Source organism: Betta splendens, chromosome 3, assembly GCF_900634795.4.
Source record: "Betta splendens chromosome 3, fBetSpl5.4, whole genome shotgun sequence".
In the NCBI taxonomy this organism is placed as follows: Eukaryota; Metazoa; Chordata; class Actinopteri; order Anabantiformes; family Osphronemidae; genus Betta; species Betta splendens.
Genome location: NC_040883.2, coordinates 3,403,907 through 3,419,908, shown reverse-complemented (window position 1 = coordinate 3,419,908; position 16,002 = coordinate 3,403,907). Strand labels below are relative to the sequence as shown.

At 50.6% G+C, this 16,002-nt stretch overlaps 1 protein-coding gene across 4 annotated transcripts in view; it reads right to left on the bottom strand.

The window, feature by feature from the left end:
• LOC114852209 (semaphorin-4B-like) overlaps window positions 1-14,037 on the bottom strand; it is a 29,852-nt gene extending 15,815 nt beyond the window's left edge. The window contains exons 1-2 of one of the 4 annotated variants that reach the window (XM_029144452.3): window positions 13,853-14,037; window positions 2,897-3,307 (exon numbers count right to left, since the gene is read on the bottom strand). In XM_029144452.3, coding sequence (XP_029000285.1) covers window positions 2,897-2,999 — 103 coding nt within the window. In that variant the 5' untranslated portion in view covers window positions 3,000-3,307; window positions 13,853-14,037. Of the gene's footprint in view, window positions 1-2,896; window positions 3,308-9,413; window positions 9,781-9,838; window positions 9,989-13,690; window positions 13,831-13,852 lie in introns of those variants that run through there. The other 3 variants (XM_029144450.3, XM_029144449.3, XM_029144451.3) reach the window with 3 other exon arrangements.
• Window positions 14,038-16,002: the final 1,965 nt, after the last annotated feature.

Below are 16,002 nucleotides of genomic sequence, written 5' to 3'. Positions count from 1 at the left end.
GGCAGGAGGCGCATCGATTCCACGGCTGATGAGAAGCGGCCCGGCGCCGGAGTCCCACGAGCCCAGCATCTGCACACCCGCACCGCCAGCCTGCAGGTCTGCATGCAGGTTATTATGCCCCAACACGCCTTAAAGCCGTCAGATCCACGACAGATCCGTCAACAGGTGTCATTCACACCGAAGAGGACCGGGCGTCCCTGAGCATTAAACCCACCAGCAGCCGGCTGCTGCTACACAAAGAAATAGAGCGAATAAAGCCATAAGTCAGACCCATGGTACGTTTTTTTGAGTCCAGCAGCCTTTAATTACAGCAGATAATCATCTGCTCATCTCCCATTTGACCCTGAGTCTGAGTGAGGGGGTGTGGTTTGGTGGGAACAGGACACATGTGCATCCTCTGCAGAGGATACAGTCATGCAGGCCTCACTGAGGCACATCTGGCCTTAGTTATGAATAAGGGGTGTGTGTGTGTGTGTGTGTGTGTGTGTGTGTGTGTGTGTGTGTGTGTGTGTGTGTGTGTGTGTGTGTGTGTGTGTGTGTGCAGAACTGAATCCGGGAAAAAAAATCAGGCTTTTAAAGGAAAGTTACATGAGACGGCATCTGCCTTAATTTAAATGCGAAGCCTAAAATAATGAGCTCATGCATCATTATTTTAGAGGGTTTTAACATTATCGTCTCCACTGGTTCGGTATGAGTCACATTGTAATGGAGGAACTAGAGCACATGAAGGGAACGCAGGCAGATCATGGAGTAAACATGATCTACAAAGAGCAGCCACCTGCAGACAGGTTCAGACTCATAACTGTCTGACTAGGAGGCAGCAGTATTATATACATGAGTACGTCTCACCCTGGCATGTTGCCTTGTTCTACTTTCCTTAATCTTCTTTTTTGTGTATGTATTGCATATATAACATATACAACTTACTTTCCCTCATTATTGTTGTTCGAAATTCATCCAGCTGAGTTAATTTAAATAAACTGAAGTCAGAGTTTTTACACATTCTTTTATATCCTGTTCATGGTTTAAATGCAAAATCAGACCAGCCCATAAACTTAAATATAACCCAGTGGATCCAAGTTCATGTTTCCACCTTCAAACTGCAGGATGTTAGTGAAGAACCTGCATCACGGCGATGCAAAAGGACAGCTCTTCAAGCCCACATTCCTCTCTGTCCATCTTAATTAATATCTACAGCATTATTCCGTGCCGCTTGCCATTTCCTTCAAATCAAACGGCTCTCGCTGAAGTGAAACGTGCAGCGGCTGAACTTTTCAGTGTCGTCCCTGGAGCGCGCCGGCGACGCAGCCGTTAAAGCGACCTCGCGTGCGCTAATTGCTCCAAACCGCTGCGGCTGTTGTTACAATACATCGCAGGCGCTTGTGACGCCCCGGGCCGCGTTCCCTTCAGGATCGGGGGGCGTGTCCTCGCTGGGTTTTCGTTGGGCATCGGAGCATGGATGAACCCTCGCGGCCTCTGCACGGCGGCCGACACGCTGCCAGGGTCACCGGATCAGCGCGCATGAGAGGACGTGCACGATATGGTGCGTACAGGGAGAATGCAAGGTGTGCTCAGGACGCAGTCTGAGGAAAATACCACGAAGCTAACGCTAAGATGTGACACTGAGATGCAATTTGAGTGTGATTTCTATATTATTAACATTAGCTATTGTTTATAATTTCAGCATAAAAGCAGCTATAATTGCTCTTCATGCAACACGTCCTTTGGCCTTTTAACTCTAAACTAAGCTCAAAGATTAGTTTTAGGTTTTTGAACGACTACATAAGTTGATTGAGTTTTAGTCTTGTAGCTCATAAACACACTGTGGTCATGAGTAATACAACTTTGAAGAGGTTGTGCAAAAAACTAGCTAAGTGATACATGCCACATGTCTTCTCGATGTTTACTCCCATGATCCTTTGTGCTCGCTCGCTCACCCCCCCTCTCTCTCTCTGAGCCATAACGAGAAGCAGACAAACTCTCCCACTGCAGCGACCACAAAAACCTACGCTCACTGAACACGATAGATTATCCTGCTCATTAGAACAAAAGGACGGAGCAGCAACAAGTAGAAGAAGAAAAGGGAGGCTTTTCCAAGAAATGGGCTCTGGTTGATTCTGCAGTAGAGGCCCATTCCCTCTTACTTAGACACCATACAAACCAAATGGGTATTTAAAGTGTGACCAGCCAGGCTTGAGACACTTTAGGTTCAGTAAGTGACAGCTCCATCTGACGAGCGTTGCCCATTTGGTGGAGGCTCGTTACAGCATGATCTCAGCTGCGGAGGAACAGCTTCAGACAGGTAGTATTTACAGGAGGCAACACACCCTCACACACACAAGCCTGGGCCTTGGCTGCTGCTGCTCGCATTGACATGCGCCTTCATCAGCACTTCTGCAGCAGCAGGAACAAGGAGTCAGACCAGAAGCACAGTAAATGATCCAGGGGCTCATTTTAAAAAATCAATGTTAGTGTTTAGCAATAGTTCCCTGAAAAGCAGCACATCAGTAAGTGAGTCACACGGAAACAACCTCGTTCCGCCTCTCCTTTGTTTGTCCAAAGCTCCTATAATGTATTAATCAATAATAAAGGTCCATCAGCCTCGCCGTGATTTTAGGTGATGAAAGCTTAATCCACAGTTTTCATAATAAGAGGAGTGCTGAGTATTAATCTAATAGAGTCAGGTACAAGAAGGCGTCCCATTCAATCAGTAGATTCAAGGACAAACACGTTCACAGCAGGTCTGAATGTCACTAAAATGTTCATTATGTCATTCTGTCCGCGAGCAACCACTAAACTGAACGGACAGAAACGGTGAACGTTGTGCCAATTAAACAGAGACGTGTTTTAACGCATGCATTCACGAGAAGCCCGCGCTCGTTCGGTTTCCACTCACCGTACGCGAAGCTGATGCGAGGCGTGACGTCATCGTCCGCCGCGGCGGGCGCCGGCCGCAGGCAGCTGACCCACAGCAGCGCCGCCGTCAGCAGGCAGCGCATGGTCCACGTCCACGTGGGTTCTCGGCCTCTCAGCGAGGAACCGCTGCACCGCTCCACTGTTTGTTTTAAGATTCCTCGGAATTCATTAAGACGCTCTGGACTCCTCAGAGGCTCATTCTCTCGCTCCAGAACTGAGCGTGTCCTTGACTCGATGCTTGTACTCCCAGTGGCCCTCGCACACGGTTACCGCAGAGGAGGAGGAATCCTGTCTGGATTAAAGGCTGCTTGTTTCCATCGACTCGAAAGCCTCGTCGGTGGATCAGTGATAAGCTGCAACCTGTGGCCGTTTAGAGGAAATCATGGTGGATCTGTGGAAAGAAGAGAGGGAGATTTTGTTCTTTAGGTTTGTTGGAAAAAAACTAAACTAAAACTGAAATAATGGGGCCTTTGCAAATTCTCCAAACTCTTCACATCTACAAGACAAGAGTCTGATCCACCTGGATGCCGTCAATTCTAGGTGTAAATGTCATTGTAAAAAAAAAATCTAATCAAGAATAAAATATTAAGGAATTCAGGCCTTCAGGAATCAGTCATGACTCTGTGCTGTGACAAAACAACAACCAAACACACGTTTATGCTTCTGCTGTTTATTCTGTCCCCACACATCTAATAAACCTGGAGGCCTGACTGTTTGTGCTGCTCGGATGACGCTTCCTCCAGTCCTAATCCCTGAATTAATGATGCTGTAGATGACGATCAGATGAGAGCTTCACTCGTGCCTCGTAGCTGCTACAAATGACCAACATTCCGTTTCCTGAGACGTTAGAGGAGAAAAGCTGCTCAGACTGAAATGTGAGCAAACACGTGTATTGTTTGACTGAACCATCACCCGTCCGGGGTCTCAGCCGTTCACCAGGACGTCTGTCACGACGCCGACTCGGCTCCTGATGCTGAAACGCTGAGTGTTGACGCAGCCTCCTGTAATATCTCCTTCCTCCTCCTCCGCTGGTCCCTCTCACGTCCGCTCAGTCTGCAACAACAAGGCCTGCGTGTGTCACACGCTCCAGGTCTCCGTGTTCCCAGGGCTTGTCCTTATGCAACTCCACTCCTTTAAATTTTAATGAAAAGAGCAGGCGCTGCGTGGAGGCTTCTCTGAGGCTCAGATAAACTAGGAAACCTCATTTTCGCTTTAATTCTGTGGGGCAATAACGCATAAAGAAATATCTGACAACTCTTGATGCATGGGTTCAAAGGCGCCAGGCTCCGGTTATAAGTTTCAAAATAAAGGCAAGTACATGAAATTTGATCAAATGGACTGCGTCCATTCAAGACAGACAATGAAACTACACATCAAAGCAGTCAATCAGATTTGACAGCAAGGGCTCGGCTGAAGAGACGGATTAGATTAGAAACAACAATTATAAGATTTATAGGATTAGAGCTCTATTGTGCGGGAGCAGTTATGGTACAGACGACCCGCGACGCCCAGCGCCACGGGCCCATCTGCTCCTCCAGCAGAGGCTCTGCAGCTCCGTGTACGAATGGGCTGCCGCCGCATTGCTGGAGGCGGCGGCTTGATTAACCTTTGAACTCCCTGGAGAATCTGCAATAATACCTGCATCTGTTGAGGGAGGCGAAGGCGGGATCATACACTGCCCCGGGTCACGGCGGGTTCACGGGACGAGGAACAGCGCGACTGCTAAACATGTGCCGCGACGAGGGCCTCGTGCTCCAATAACTCAAGTCTCCAAAGTGACTTTCCCCTCGTTTAGTCTTTGGCTCAGACCCGGACGCTTAGAGAGACAGATAATCAGCAGCCGGGCAGGACCCTGTGATGGGCGCTATCACAGAGCTTGACACGAGTCCAGATTAGGCCGGCGTCCAATCCATTAACACTATCGTGAGCACATCTAACGCCAAGTGAAAGGGAACTAGAAAAGCATTTGCAATTAACTGCATAAGCGCCTCGGCTCCTTCCAGGTTACAAGGTGACTTTGAGAGAGAGCGCGTCCTCCGAGCATCGGAGGCTGGACATCAAACAGGCTTCGCTGCTATTAGAACAGTGTGAAGTCCAGTGTTTATTCACCGCGTCCGACCCTGGGGTCGACATTAAAGCCATTTCCCTCACCACCACATCAGAGCGGCTGGAGAGGAGATGAGCAAAGGACGCCGGTCTCGTCCCGGCAGAAGGAATTCAGGCTCCTGAATAAATCACAGGCCGCGGTAAAAATAAACCGCCCCATTCGATGCAGGACCCGTTTCATCGCCTGATTATTGCGTTCGAACTTCAGCAGCTGGTTCTGAAGAAACAGCCCCCTGGCACTCACAATCTGGGCAAATCAGACCAGAACCTACATGCACGCGCCCGCCCGCCGCCAGGCCTGTAATAAAGAACAGCTGCACACGACAGGTTCGTTTACACAAACAACACAAAACCTGCTAATCAGCGCCGTCGATTTAAGACTGCAGTTTCCTCTGCTTTTCATTCAGTATTCATTCTGCATACGTGCCTGGCGGCGGCGCTAAGGGTTCCGGCCGGACCCGACCCCGTGTCAGCGAAGGTTTCCTGCACAATGCACGTCTCCGAGCGCAGAAACCACCGGGCTGCACCCAATTAATTATTCAAACGAGCGATTCCACGGTGATGATACGAGCACACCGGCGTTTCCTGCCTGCATTATTAATAATTAGCTGAATCGTCTTCCTATTGATGACTGTCTGGGACGCATCCTGCTGCGGCGCGTCCCTGAAGGACTCAAACACCCGGCGACGATTAGACGATTAATGAACAGACAAAGCCGCATCACAATCTCAGCAGGTGAATGAGAGCAAAGGCTCTCGCTTGACCTTTAAAGGGCCTCCGCTGTGGAATGTGCCGCTTCAGGTGCATTTCACCAACGCCCAGATTTCATTTGCTTCACAACTACAGGAAGACTTTGTGTTGATTTACTTGAGCTCACCCACAGCGTAGGACGATCTCATCACAACAACTGGAGTCACAGTTAGTCTGCATTTAAACACGCTCCCTGGCTGATCCGGCTCTTTGAGGAGATCCTCCTGTTAATCAGGTGCCAGACTTGGACTGAGCGTGCACTAATTGGCTTTAAAACGACCCCGCGGCACCAGACAGATCTGTGTTAATTGTTTAACATCAGCGTCCTCCGTCCTGTCATGTTCGTGCCCCACGGTCCAGGGCATTAATTACGCCGCTGCGCTGAACTGGGGCTTCGGGCCCTCGGCGGCGCCTCCGAACCTGTGACATCCACCCCAACGTCACATCCAGACGAAGGGGAAGCGGTTTAACGGCGGTTCTCAGCTCAAACAGGCTCACAGTCGCTTCTACATAAGTGTGCGCACGGCTGCGCCCGGCAGAAAGGGGCAATTATCATTTCAAACAAGCGAGTGAAGCAGAACTGGCAGAAGCGATAAGTGCTGGAAGGAGAGCGGGGGTCACCTCGTTCCCTCTGATACGACTCGCCCTCGCCTCGAATCGTCGCGGCCTGACGGGGAAATCGGCTCGCGGAAAAACTCGTCAATAATGGGCGGCGGCGCGTCCGTCACAGGCCGGTGTGACAGGAGGCACGACTCACCCCCCACACACACACACACACACACACACACACACCATCACCGCATCACAGGAGCTGTGGGGACGACCGGAGACGCACACGGCAACTGTGGGGAAAGTCGTAAAACCCAGAAGAGAACGTTTGTTGTTTGTTCCTCCTCTGGGCTGATGATGATGTCAGTCGAGACCGTGAACAAACTCTGTGGCGTAACAAAGGGAGGAGAGGATTAACGGTCGTGTAATGACACAACGGAGGCCTTTGTGAGGCCCGGACCGCGCTGCGCTAGCATCACAGTCCATCTGCTAATTACACCATCAAACCCAAAACTTGGCTCAACCCGGTAGGTTCACCTCAAGACTCAAAGCCGGAGTTGTGCGAGTCGGGAGGGGGTGAATAATCCCTGCAGTTAAACCGATGTGAGGACTCATTTCTTTATGCGTTCTGACAGGCAGGGCAATGGGATTTAAAGCAGATCACAGGACAATATTCCGTTTCTGGCTCAGTGCTTCACCTTCACTTCAGCGCCGAGGGTTCGAGCAGCAGCAGCGTTGGCGGAACCGGGTCCGGCGTCGCTGGGTTTGAAGGCAGGTGCCTGTTTACTGTGAGCAAACATGTCAACGTGAAGAGGAGCAGCTGAGGCACTTCTGGCGCGTCGAGCGGCGGCGGCGCTGCCAATAAAGAAGCAATGAGTCAACTCTCCCTCTTGGCACCGCTCCCACCGGTGACGGCAGATACACCGGACAAATAGGACGGGGTCATAACGACTTTATTCAGCTGCAACATTAGCGTTACGATGCATTTATTTCCAACAGCTACGTGACGACATTATGGCCACCGTAAAAGTAAGGGACTGTATGCAAATGATTGGAGAAAGGCCTTTGAAAAGCGGTACTAATATTTACATTGGGCTCTTCACAGACACAGGACACAGAACATTAAGGGGAGCAGCCAGAATTAAAAATCCAATATTCTCCATTTTTGACGACCCTAGTCATTTTAAATACAGTTGGTTTTCCATAGTGAAGCCTGATTAAATCAGGGCGTGCAGCTGCTACTGACGCATCAGATCAAACAAATTCAAATGGGTTTTACAAGAAATAGATGCAGCATCTTATCTTCTACTAATTTAACCTCTATCTGTTTTGTTAAGCAGCTATTGGGAAATCAAAGTGCAAAAAGGTCACATGGGTGGAAGCAGTTCAAACAGACGCCCGCTTATCTCCTCTGGTCTAGTGTTTGTTTAATCAACGTGTAAGAAAACGAGGTCTGTGCAAAGCCGAAAGCCGCCAAAATAAAAGCACCACGCTTTAAACGCATGCGTCACCGCCGCCGAAACGCAAAATGTGATTACTGGTGGATCCACAGTGAAACATTCCGAGCACACAGAACGCCTGCTTCTCATTACAGAGTCATAGTTTATTCTTTTCCCAGGGTTTCTGTCAAAACAGGAGAAGGAAAATGAAGACGGCAACAATTTCACTATGGAACGTAATAAGTTACATAAGACGTTTCCACGCAGACACAGACACCTCAGTCACGCTTCATCGAAGACAGAGGCCACGTCACAAACACGCACTCGTACGACTCACAGAAGTGATTCAAACAGTCATTGATTGTGTGGTATTCAGTCCGGCCTCCAGTCCAGAGTTATGACAACAGTGAATATTACAACACTAAAGCAAAGATCAGACTGTAGATGTAACTGTTCATGAGGAGAACAGCTGTATAACAGAACGCTGTTACGGGAACGGGAATCACTCCAACCCTGAGGTCTGGAGACGAGGCGAGAACCTCGTGGTCTCAGAGGAGCGGACCCCTGCAGGGTCCGGTCAGCAGGTCCCGCTGAATACGAATGGCCTCTGCACCGGCAGACAGTGGGCAGAGCCAGGAACAAACGGGCTGCCGGGTTGGAGTAATGCAAATAAAACCCATTCAACCCCGCAGTCGGCGCCTGAAGTGTTACTTCTCACACTCTCGGCTCCTCGGCCGTCGCACGAGTCCTCGCAGATTCCTCACGCCGCTGCGACTCTGAAGCCAAATGGTCCGAACAGAGGGAGAAACTCAGAAAACTCAATACTGATACGATCTTCTTCCACTTTGAACGGTTCGACGTGCTCAGCACAAAAAGGCAACCCCCCACAACCCCCACCCCCTCCATCCCTGGGCGGAATCGGGCTTCAACGCAGTAAAATGACCGTTTTCTCACATCCCGGCACTGAACGGGACGCTGCACTGGGACTCAGGACCCGCGAGTTCCCATCACTTGGTCCTGATCACTTCCAGTCCCTCTGGACACAAACATTTGGGAATTAGAAGCAGCCCCCCCCCACAGCTTTCACCACAACCCCTCCACATGCTGACCATTCTTCTGAAGTTGTTACAGTGAGTGGAGTGCTGGGTGGAGTCTGGCTGATTGTTTTGCATGTGAGGGATTATGTGGGTGGTGGTCTGAGTGCACGCATGTGTGTGTGTTTAGGAGAAAGGGGGGAGAGAGACAGGGGGGGGGGGGTGCTTTTGCAAGAGCTTTTAGAGGACGAAAAAAAAAGTTCCCGAAGCTTTGTGTACAGTGAGACACCATCAGTGTTACTCACACAGCAGAGGCCCAAAGGGAAAGAGCGTCCGGCTCCAGTCCGGTTCCAGCAGAACATATCAGCATCATCACACACGCGCACACGCACACACACACACACACACGCACGCACACATACACACACACGCACACACACACACACACATCCAACGTGGAGCCCACGGTTCAAAAGCCCACCTTGTTTGTGCAAAGCGGTGCTTTTCCAAAGGTTAAACCGTGTTTGTTCCGCAGAAACGCGGTCGGACGTGTGAGGTAAGTCGACACGTTCTGCAGCGGAGATAAGAAGGTGGAGGACGGAATGTTTGATTCACTCACACTCAGCAGCAGCAGCAAACGCGTCAATGGTCCTTCAGGTCTGGAGAAAATAATGCGGAGACGAACGAACATTCGGGCTCGATACAAAAAGCAGCTGTTCACGCACACGGGTCCTCAGAAAACAGACGGTACCGTCACGTGCGCTCTGCACATGAGATGTGTAAGTAATCTGAAATTCAGCTGGGTTTAAAAAAGACCCGTGTGTGAGAAAGACGTCAAACTCCCATGAACTGGTTCGGTTCTGACTGGAAACCATCACCGGTCAAAGCGACACCAGTCCGTCCTTTACGCAACGCTCCACGACGCGCCGTGAATCCGGCAAAGAATCCGAAAAACAGAATAAAAACAGGAAGCAACTCAACATCTATAGATTTCGTATCACCGTTAACGGCGGTTAACATGAAAGGCAAAGCGGAGGAGCTCACCGTCCACGGTCCACGATGAAAAAACCCACTGAGGAAAACACACACGACAACAAAGTTTGAATCGGTCCAACTCCGCGGTGCGTCCTCCGTGGAGCCTCTTCCACCACTGACCGAGAAGCGGCCGCCGCCGAAGCGCACAACTCTGGCTCCGCCCAGCGCACGCGCTGCGGCGCGTCGTCACAGCAGCCTCCTGGAAGTGCGACCAGAGCAACGAAGGTCCCAAAGAGGGAGAAGATGGAGAAGAGCTGCGAGCAGAGGCACGTCTGTACGGCGTTCGTTCCATTATTAAACTCCACCAATGACAAGACTCAGTGTCCACAAAAAGAATTACAGCGGATTACGTGCAAATGCAAAGACGTGAACACAGGCAGACGCAGCCATTCGTGTAATCTGTTCTACTCCCTGACACGAGGAACAGAACGAGAGCTGCTTAGAACAATCCAATCAAACATTACCAGTATCTTTCACCAAACGGTGATCACGCCACACAAACTGAAGGTCGACCTCGGAGGGGGGTCAAAAACGCATTCCATCTGGTTGCGTTTGCTCACATGCACGACTCCAAGAAACACAGAGAGAGGCCAAGGTGCTTCTCTCTGGGACACGTTCCGATTGGTTTGTGTGACTGTGCCGCAGATAAATAGAAGGACAGAAATGAATGTCGTTCTCTATTATGCGTTCCTTGACGGACAGATGCCAAATCAGAGTTCTCCTTTATCTGCGGAGCCCTCGATAATCCCTCAAATTCAATCAAGGATTACTTCTGAGGAGATTAAAATCTTATTCAGAAGTCAGGCTTGTAACATTATGGGATGGACGGATTCAGCAATAAGAAGTCATATGAAGACAGACAAAGTGTGACTGAGGTCTGTCTGCAGAGACACAGTGCAGATGAGTCACTTCCTTTGATGCTGGAAAACGCAGGAACAATCAGAAGTCAGCACTTGTGCAGCGTCGCTCTGCAGAACCTGCAGAACCTGCAGAACCCGTGAGCGGCGCTCAAGTTTACTGCTCCGTCGGCTCTGACCTCACACACGAGAAGCCTCCAGGGAGCACACGGCAGCGGTCCTCACATTAGGGTCAGCGCCGCCCGGGGAGCTTCCATCGGGGTTAAGTAGACGGCAAACAAAATATTTGGTGGATTTTGGTAATCCAACAAGAGGAGCGGGATTATCTCAAATTGGGGTTAAACTAATGTCTATAGGATCAAAAGGCTCTATGTTGATGTGCTGCATTGTTAACGCTGCATGTGTTGGGCTGCAGTCACCTCCGTGCTGGGGCTGAGGAGGAGCTGGGACCCTGGGTGGACGTTCAGCTCCACTCTGCGATTCATTCCGCTTCCTTCTCCCAAGGATTCATCCCACTGACGGCACCTCACGAGCGACAAATCACAATCAACCGACGGCGTCGTCGCCGTGGAAACGCCGGCGCTTGGCTGAAGAAGCCGCTGTTGCTAAACTCCAGCTGTGGACTCTTGTTTGTGCGTCTGTGGCTCAGTAATAAAGGATGGTCGTATATAAAATGTAGGTTTGCACATACAAAGACTCTAATGTCCCAAATACCCGAAGCCTTGGCCACATACAGTAAAGACTGCAACAATCTACACTAACAGATAGCATCTCTGACAGGACAGAACAAGACGAGACGAGAGGAGAGGAGCGAGGTGGCGTCCTCAGCTCTGACTCCCTCCATCGTCCGTCATCTTCTGTCCAGATAGAGCTGCCTCCCTCGCGTGCTCACACACAGATGTCAGAAACATGTTTACGGTGACAGGAAAGCTAATTAAAAAGATGTAAATCATGCCGTCAGCTTCAATTGGCTTTTTTTTTTTTTTTTGCCTTCATTCCTGACATGTTCAATCATCTCAACGCGAGCTGCTGAAGCTGGTGCCCGCACGTAATTAAAGCTTAGAGCTACAAGCTAACATGTCAACACAGCTCATTGTGGCAAACAACACGAGCTGAGGAGACTCAAACTAAAGAGCAGAACAGTGAAATGCTTAGATTTCCATTATCTGGCTCTTTGAAGGCGCCAGGTTGCGAGTGCTGCAGTGGGAGGGCAGAGGTGAAGGTCCTACAGCTGCACAGTGAGAGGGGGGAGGGCTGTGGAGAAAAGCCCCCAGGCACCCATTCTTTATTGATTTATCAAGTGCTTATATCTTTATTCATTTTGACATTAAATCAAATTACAAAGGAATACTATTAAATTGCAAGTAGCTGCATTTGAGGCCTAATGGCTCATTACTCGATTATAGCGGCGACCTTTTCCTGAATTTAGGGACCAGAACGTCCAAACCCGCTGCTCCCGTCTCAGTCAAGCTCCGACTGTGGAATGTGAAGGAAAAACAGCGCTCCGAGAACAGAGTGAAATTTCCCTCAGCTGCTTCGACAGCAAAGCAAAACATTGGTGTTGTTAGCAAGAATGACGTCCGGCTTCCAATGTTTGAGGAGGCCACGTTTTCTTTTGAGCAAGAGCGATTTATTTTTTCCCTTCACTGCTGAGACTCTGTCAAACCACTGGTTCACTCTAAGTTAAACATTTACACACTGTGATGGAAGATGGCACAAAACGGATCCGTGATGGAAAGAGGAGTCGTTTTAAAACAATCACAAGCATTGATTTAACCCCCGACAGATTCAGTATTAGTACAGTTAAACGATGACTGATCAGTAGTTTGCTGAAGTGAAACCTTCTCCATCTACTGCTCTTTATTAACATGCACGCTCTGCAGCCTCTCTTTCCCTTTGCAGGACGTTTAACATGGGACTTTGTGTCAAAACAGCTGAGGACGAGTGAATCAGCACAGTGTGAGAGAAACCAGAGAACTGTTCCAGGGAGAAAGACGCAACAGCTCTGCTGGAGGAAGAACGCGGAAACCTCGCAAACGCTACGGCAGCCAGTGACTTCACTTCCTCCAACGCTTTATTAGTTTGTTGTTGCACCATCATCGTAATTAGTTTCCATTCATGCTCGCAGAGAGCATGTCAGCGCTAAGCGGCCTCCAGGAAAAGCTGTTTGATGTGCTAATCACTCATTTAAAGGCACAACAGCTGAGCTGGTCGCTGGAGAACGGTGGTGGGTTCATAAGGCAGGAATTATAACAGCAACAACTGACTTATGTGTAGATTTACAAAATATTTGAATAATGGATTAACTATTGTTCCGGTGAGTGAATGCAGCAAATGGAGATACTGGAAATAGAGCCAGGAAATCGAAAAACATCTGGAGGAAGAAGCGAAGTAGCTCAACCAGCGACACTTCAACACGCTGGATATGAAAGGTTTGCGGTGCAAAGCTACACAAAATTCAATTTGGTCAAAGTCAGCGGAGGAAGAAAAACGCACCAGTGACTTCATTCACCCATTTCCACCATCATTAAAATGCCATTTAGCAGCAGAAGCTGTGACAATAATAGAATTACTTTTTCTATCAGACTGGGTCTCATTGAGGCTCACAGTGAGAGAGGCCGGCGCACATAATGGGGATGGAGTCGACGTTGTCCAGATGTCACGCCACGCGCACACACCCTTCTGTCAGTGACACAGCGCGAGCCGCGTACGCGCAGATAACGAGGCGCTCAGGCCGCTGCGTGGTCCCTGTCCAGCTGGAAGCAGCGGGGGGGCGCCGGCGCTGCCTCCGCTGCCGCTCCATCACCAAAGCAGGGGGGGTGACATTTTTCACAGCATCCTGGAGCACATTAGCATACAGGCAGATTGCTCCTCTCATTAGAGCCCACACATGCACGTGCACCCCCCCAGCGGCTTCCGGACCGAGCGCAGCCACGCACGCAGCGGCAGGACGACCGGTACCTGCAGCAGCTGCAGCAGCGGAGCCGCCTCAGCGGTTACTCACCGCGAGCACGCACTCCAGCATCCCCTCCCAGGCTGCAGCGGCAGCGCTGCCTCCGGCCGGCGTCTGACCGCCGCTCGCCGCGCAAACGCCGGTGCCCCCCGGTTCTTTTGTCTTTCTGTCAGACGCGCTCGCCCGCTGTCACGGAAGAAGGGAGGGACTCACCGCGCTTTGCTCCCACGGCGAGAAGCAGGAGCCAGGTGGAGCTCGCGGAGGCTGCAGTGGCGGAGGAATCCCCCTGACAGTGTATGTGTAAGAGGGAGCGAGACGAGGCGTGCGTGTGTGTGTGTGTGTGTGTGCGTGTGTGAGGAGTCAGAGCTGATACAGCAGATGCAGGCAGGAGCCACCAATAGAATGAGGAGAAGGAGAGAGAGAGAGAGAGAGAGAGAGAGAGAGAGAGGAGCGTGTGAGCGGCAGAGGGAGGGGTCTGAGAGCATTACATCATGGGCTAGGAAATGGTAGGTTTGCAGGGGGTGGGCTATGGTTGGAGGAAGGTGCGTGTGCATGTGTGTGTGTGTGTGTGTGTGTGTGTGTGTGTGTGTGTGTGTGTGTGTGTGTGAGTGTAGCCTTGTGTTTGTGTTTGTCTGCATCACCGTCACCGTCCATCCTCCCACTGCAGCGGAGCGGTGCGTGATTAAAGACTGTGTCCACTGTGCAGCATCCAGCGCCGTGTAGGCCTGCACCTGTGTGTGTGTGTGTGTGTGTGTGTGTGTGTGTGTGTGTGTGTGTGTAGATGGAAGGAACTGGCTGACCATAAATAAGCAGGCTATTCTTACAGCTTTCATGTACTGATGCTTTCCAGATGCTGCGCTCTCTCCCTCCTCGACAGTTTGCTGCAGATGTTGCACATTGAAGAGAAAAAAAAACACACAACCCCACCCCTCCTCCTCCTCCTCCTCCTCCTCCTCCTCCTCGCCACAGGACACACACTCAGAGCCACCGCCGGCTAATGGCTCCCTCGGCACTGACGGACACCCTGCAGGAGGAGTCGCTGACATTTGGAGGTGAGCGACTCCAAACGCTTTCTGCTGCTCGTGACACAGCGCCGGTCTCAGGTTGAAGACACACACACACACACACACACACACACACACACACACACACACACACACACACACACACACACACTGAGCAGGCTGCCGCGCGTGAAATAAAACAGCGACAGGAGGCGGCTGCTGGCGGCAGACAATGACAGCTCAGGGTTGTCCTCGCATCCTCGCACCTCTGCTCTGTCAGAGCCGCGCTGGGACGAACAGGCACAGAACACGGCACGGAGGCGCTGGTGGCACAAACACTCACGGATGCTGCTCGTCTCCTCATTCATGCTCCCGTCGCTCCCTCCAGGATCCTGAGCATGTATCTGTCTGTGCGGCGCCACAGAGGACTTTAAAAAGTGAATTTTAAACTATTTCTGGCACCTTTGTGGTTCTAGCGTCTTCAAAGCGCGGCTGCTTTAGCCGCTCTCGCTATAGTTCCGTTGCCTGAGTTTTAACAGATTGTGATCAGGAGCTGCGTGAAGGCGCTCCCTGTGTGTTTCTCTGGTTTCCAGCGCAGGAACGCTGATGCTGCATCCTTCTGTGGCGGCTGTCAGGGAGCGCGGCCTTGTTTCACGTCAGTTCAAGGTGTTTCCTGTTGCACCGCAGGCGTCACACGCTCCCGATCCTGCATCTAATCAGAAATAAGAACAGATGAAACGAGATCCTTTCCTGAAGCGGCTCCGCGTTGCTTTGACCTTGTTACAGTCGTGAGTTACTAGAATCCTCTTGGCTCAACAAGTAAAGCGTGGCACGTGTGTGTGAACGTGACTCAGTCCAGACGCGCTTCACTTCTATCAAGCAGCGTTTACATCTTGGACCGGCGCCTGAATGCAGCGTGGACGCGTGAGGGATGAACGGAGCCGGCGCTGTTTGTTTAAACCTCAGCCGTGACGTATGACCAGTCATGTGTCACTTCCAGCGACGCTGCATCTTACAAAAACAAAACCAGGCACTGTTGTGAAGAGGCCACATGTAAAGTCAACACGGCTGCACGGTTCCCAGGCCCACGAGGCTGCGCCGCAATCAGGACCGCCAACATTAGAATGATGCGTCAGAGAAGATCAGATCTGAAGTTTGTCCTTTTATTACTTACACCTGTAGGATTTCACATGGTTAAAACATCTAAATGTCGCCTTATCTGAGCTGCACGCTGTCCTTCTCATCCTCTCAGCTGAAGAGGATCTGTTCAAATGTATCTTTTACACTGGTCATGTGTGATGAGCATCATGCTTTAAATTTAAAATCATTTGTGGGGATATTTGGCTTTAATTTGATATT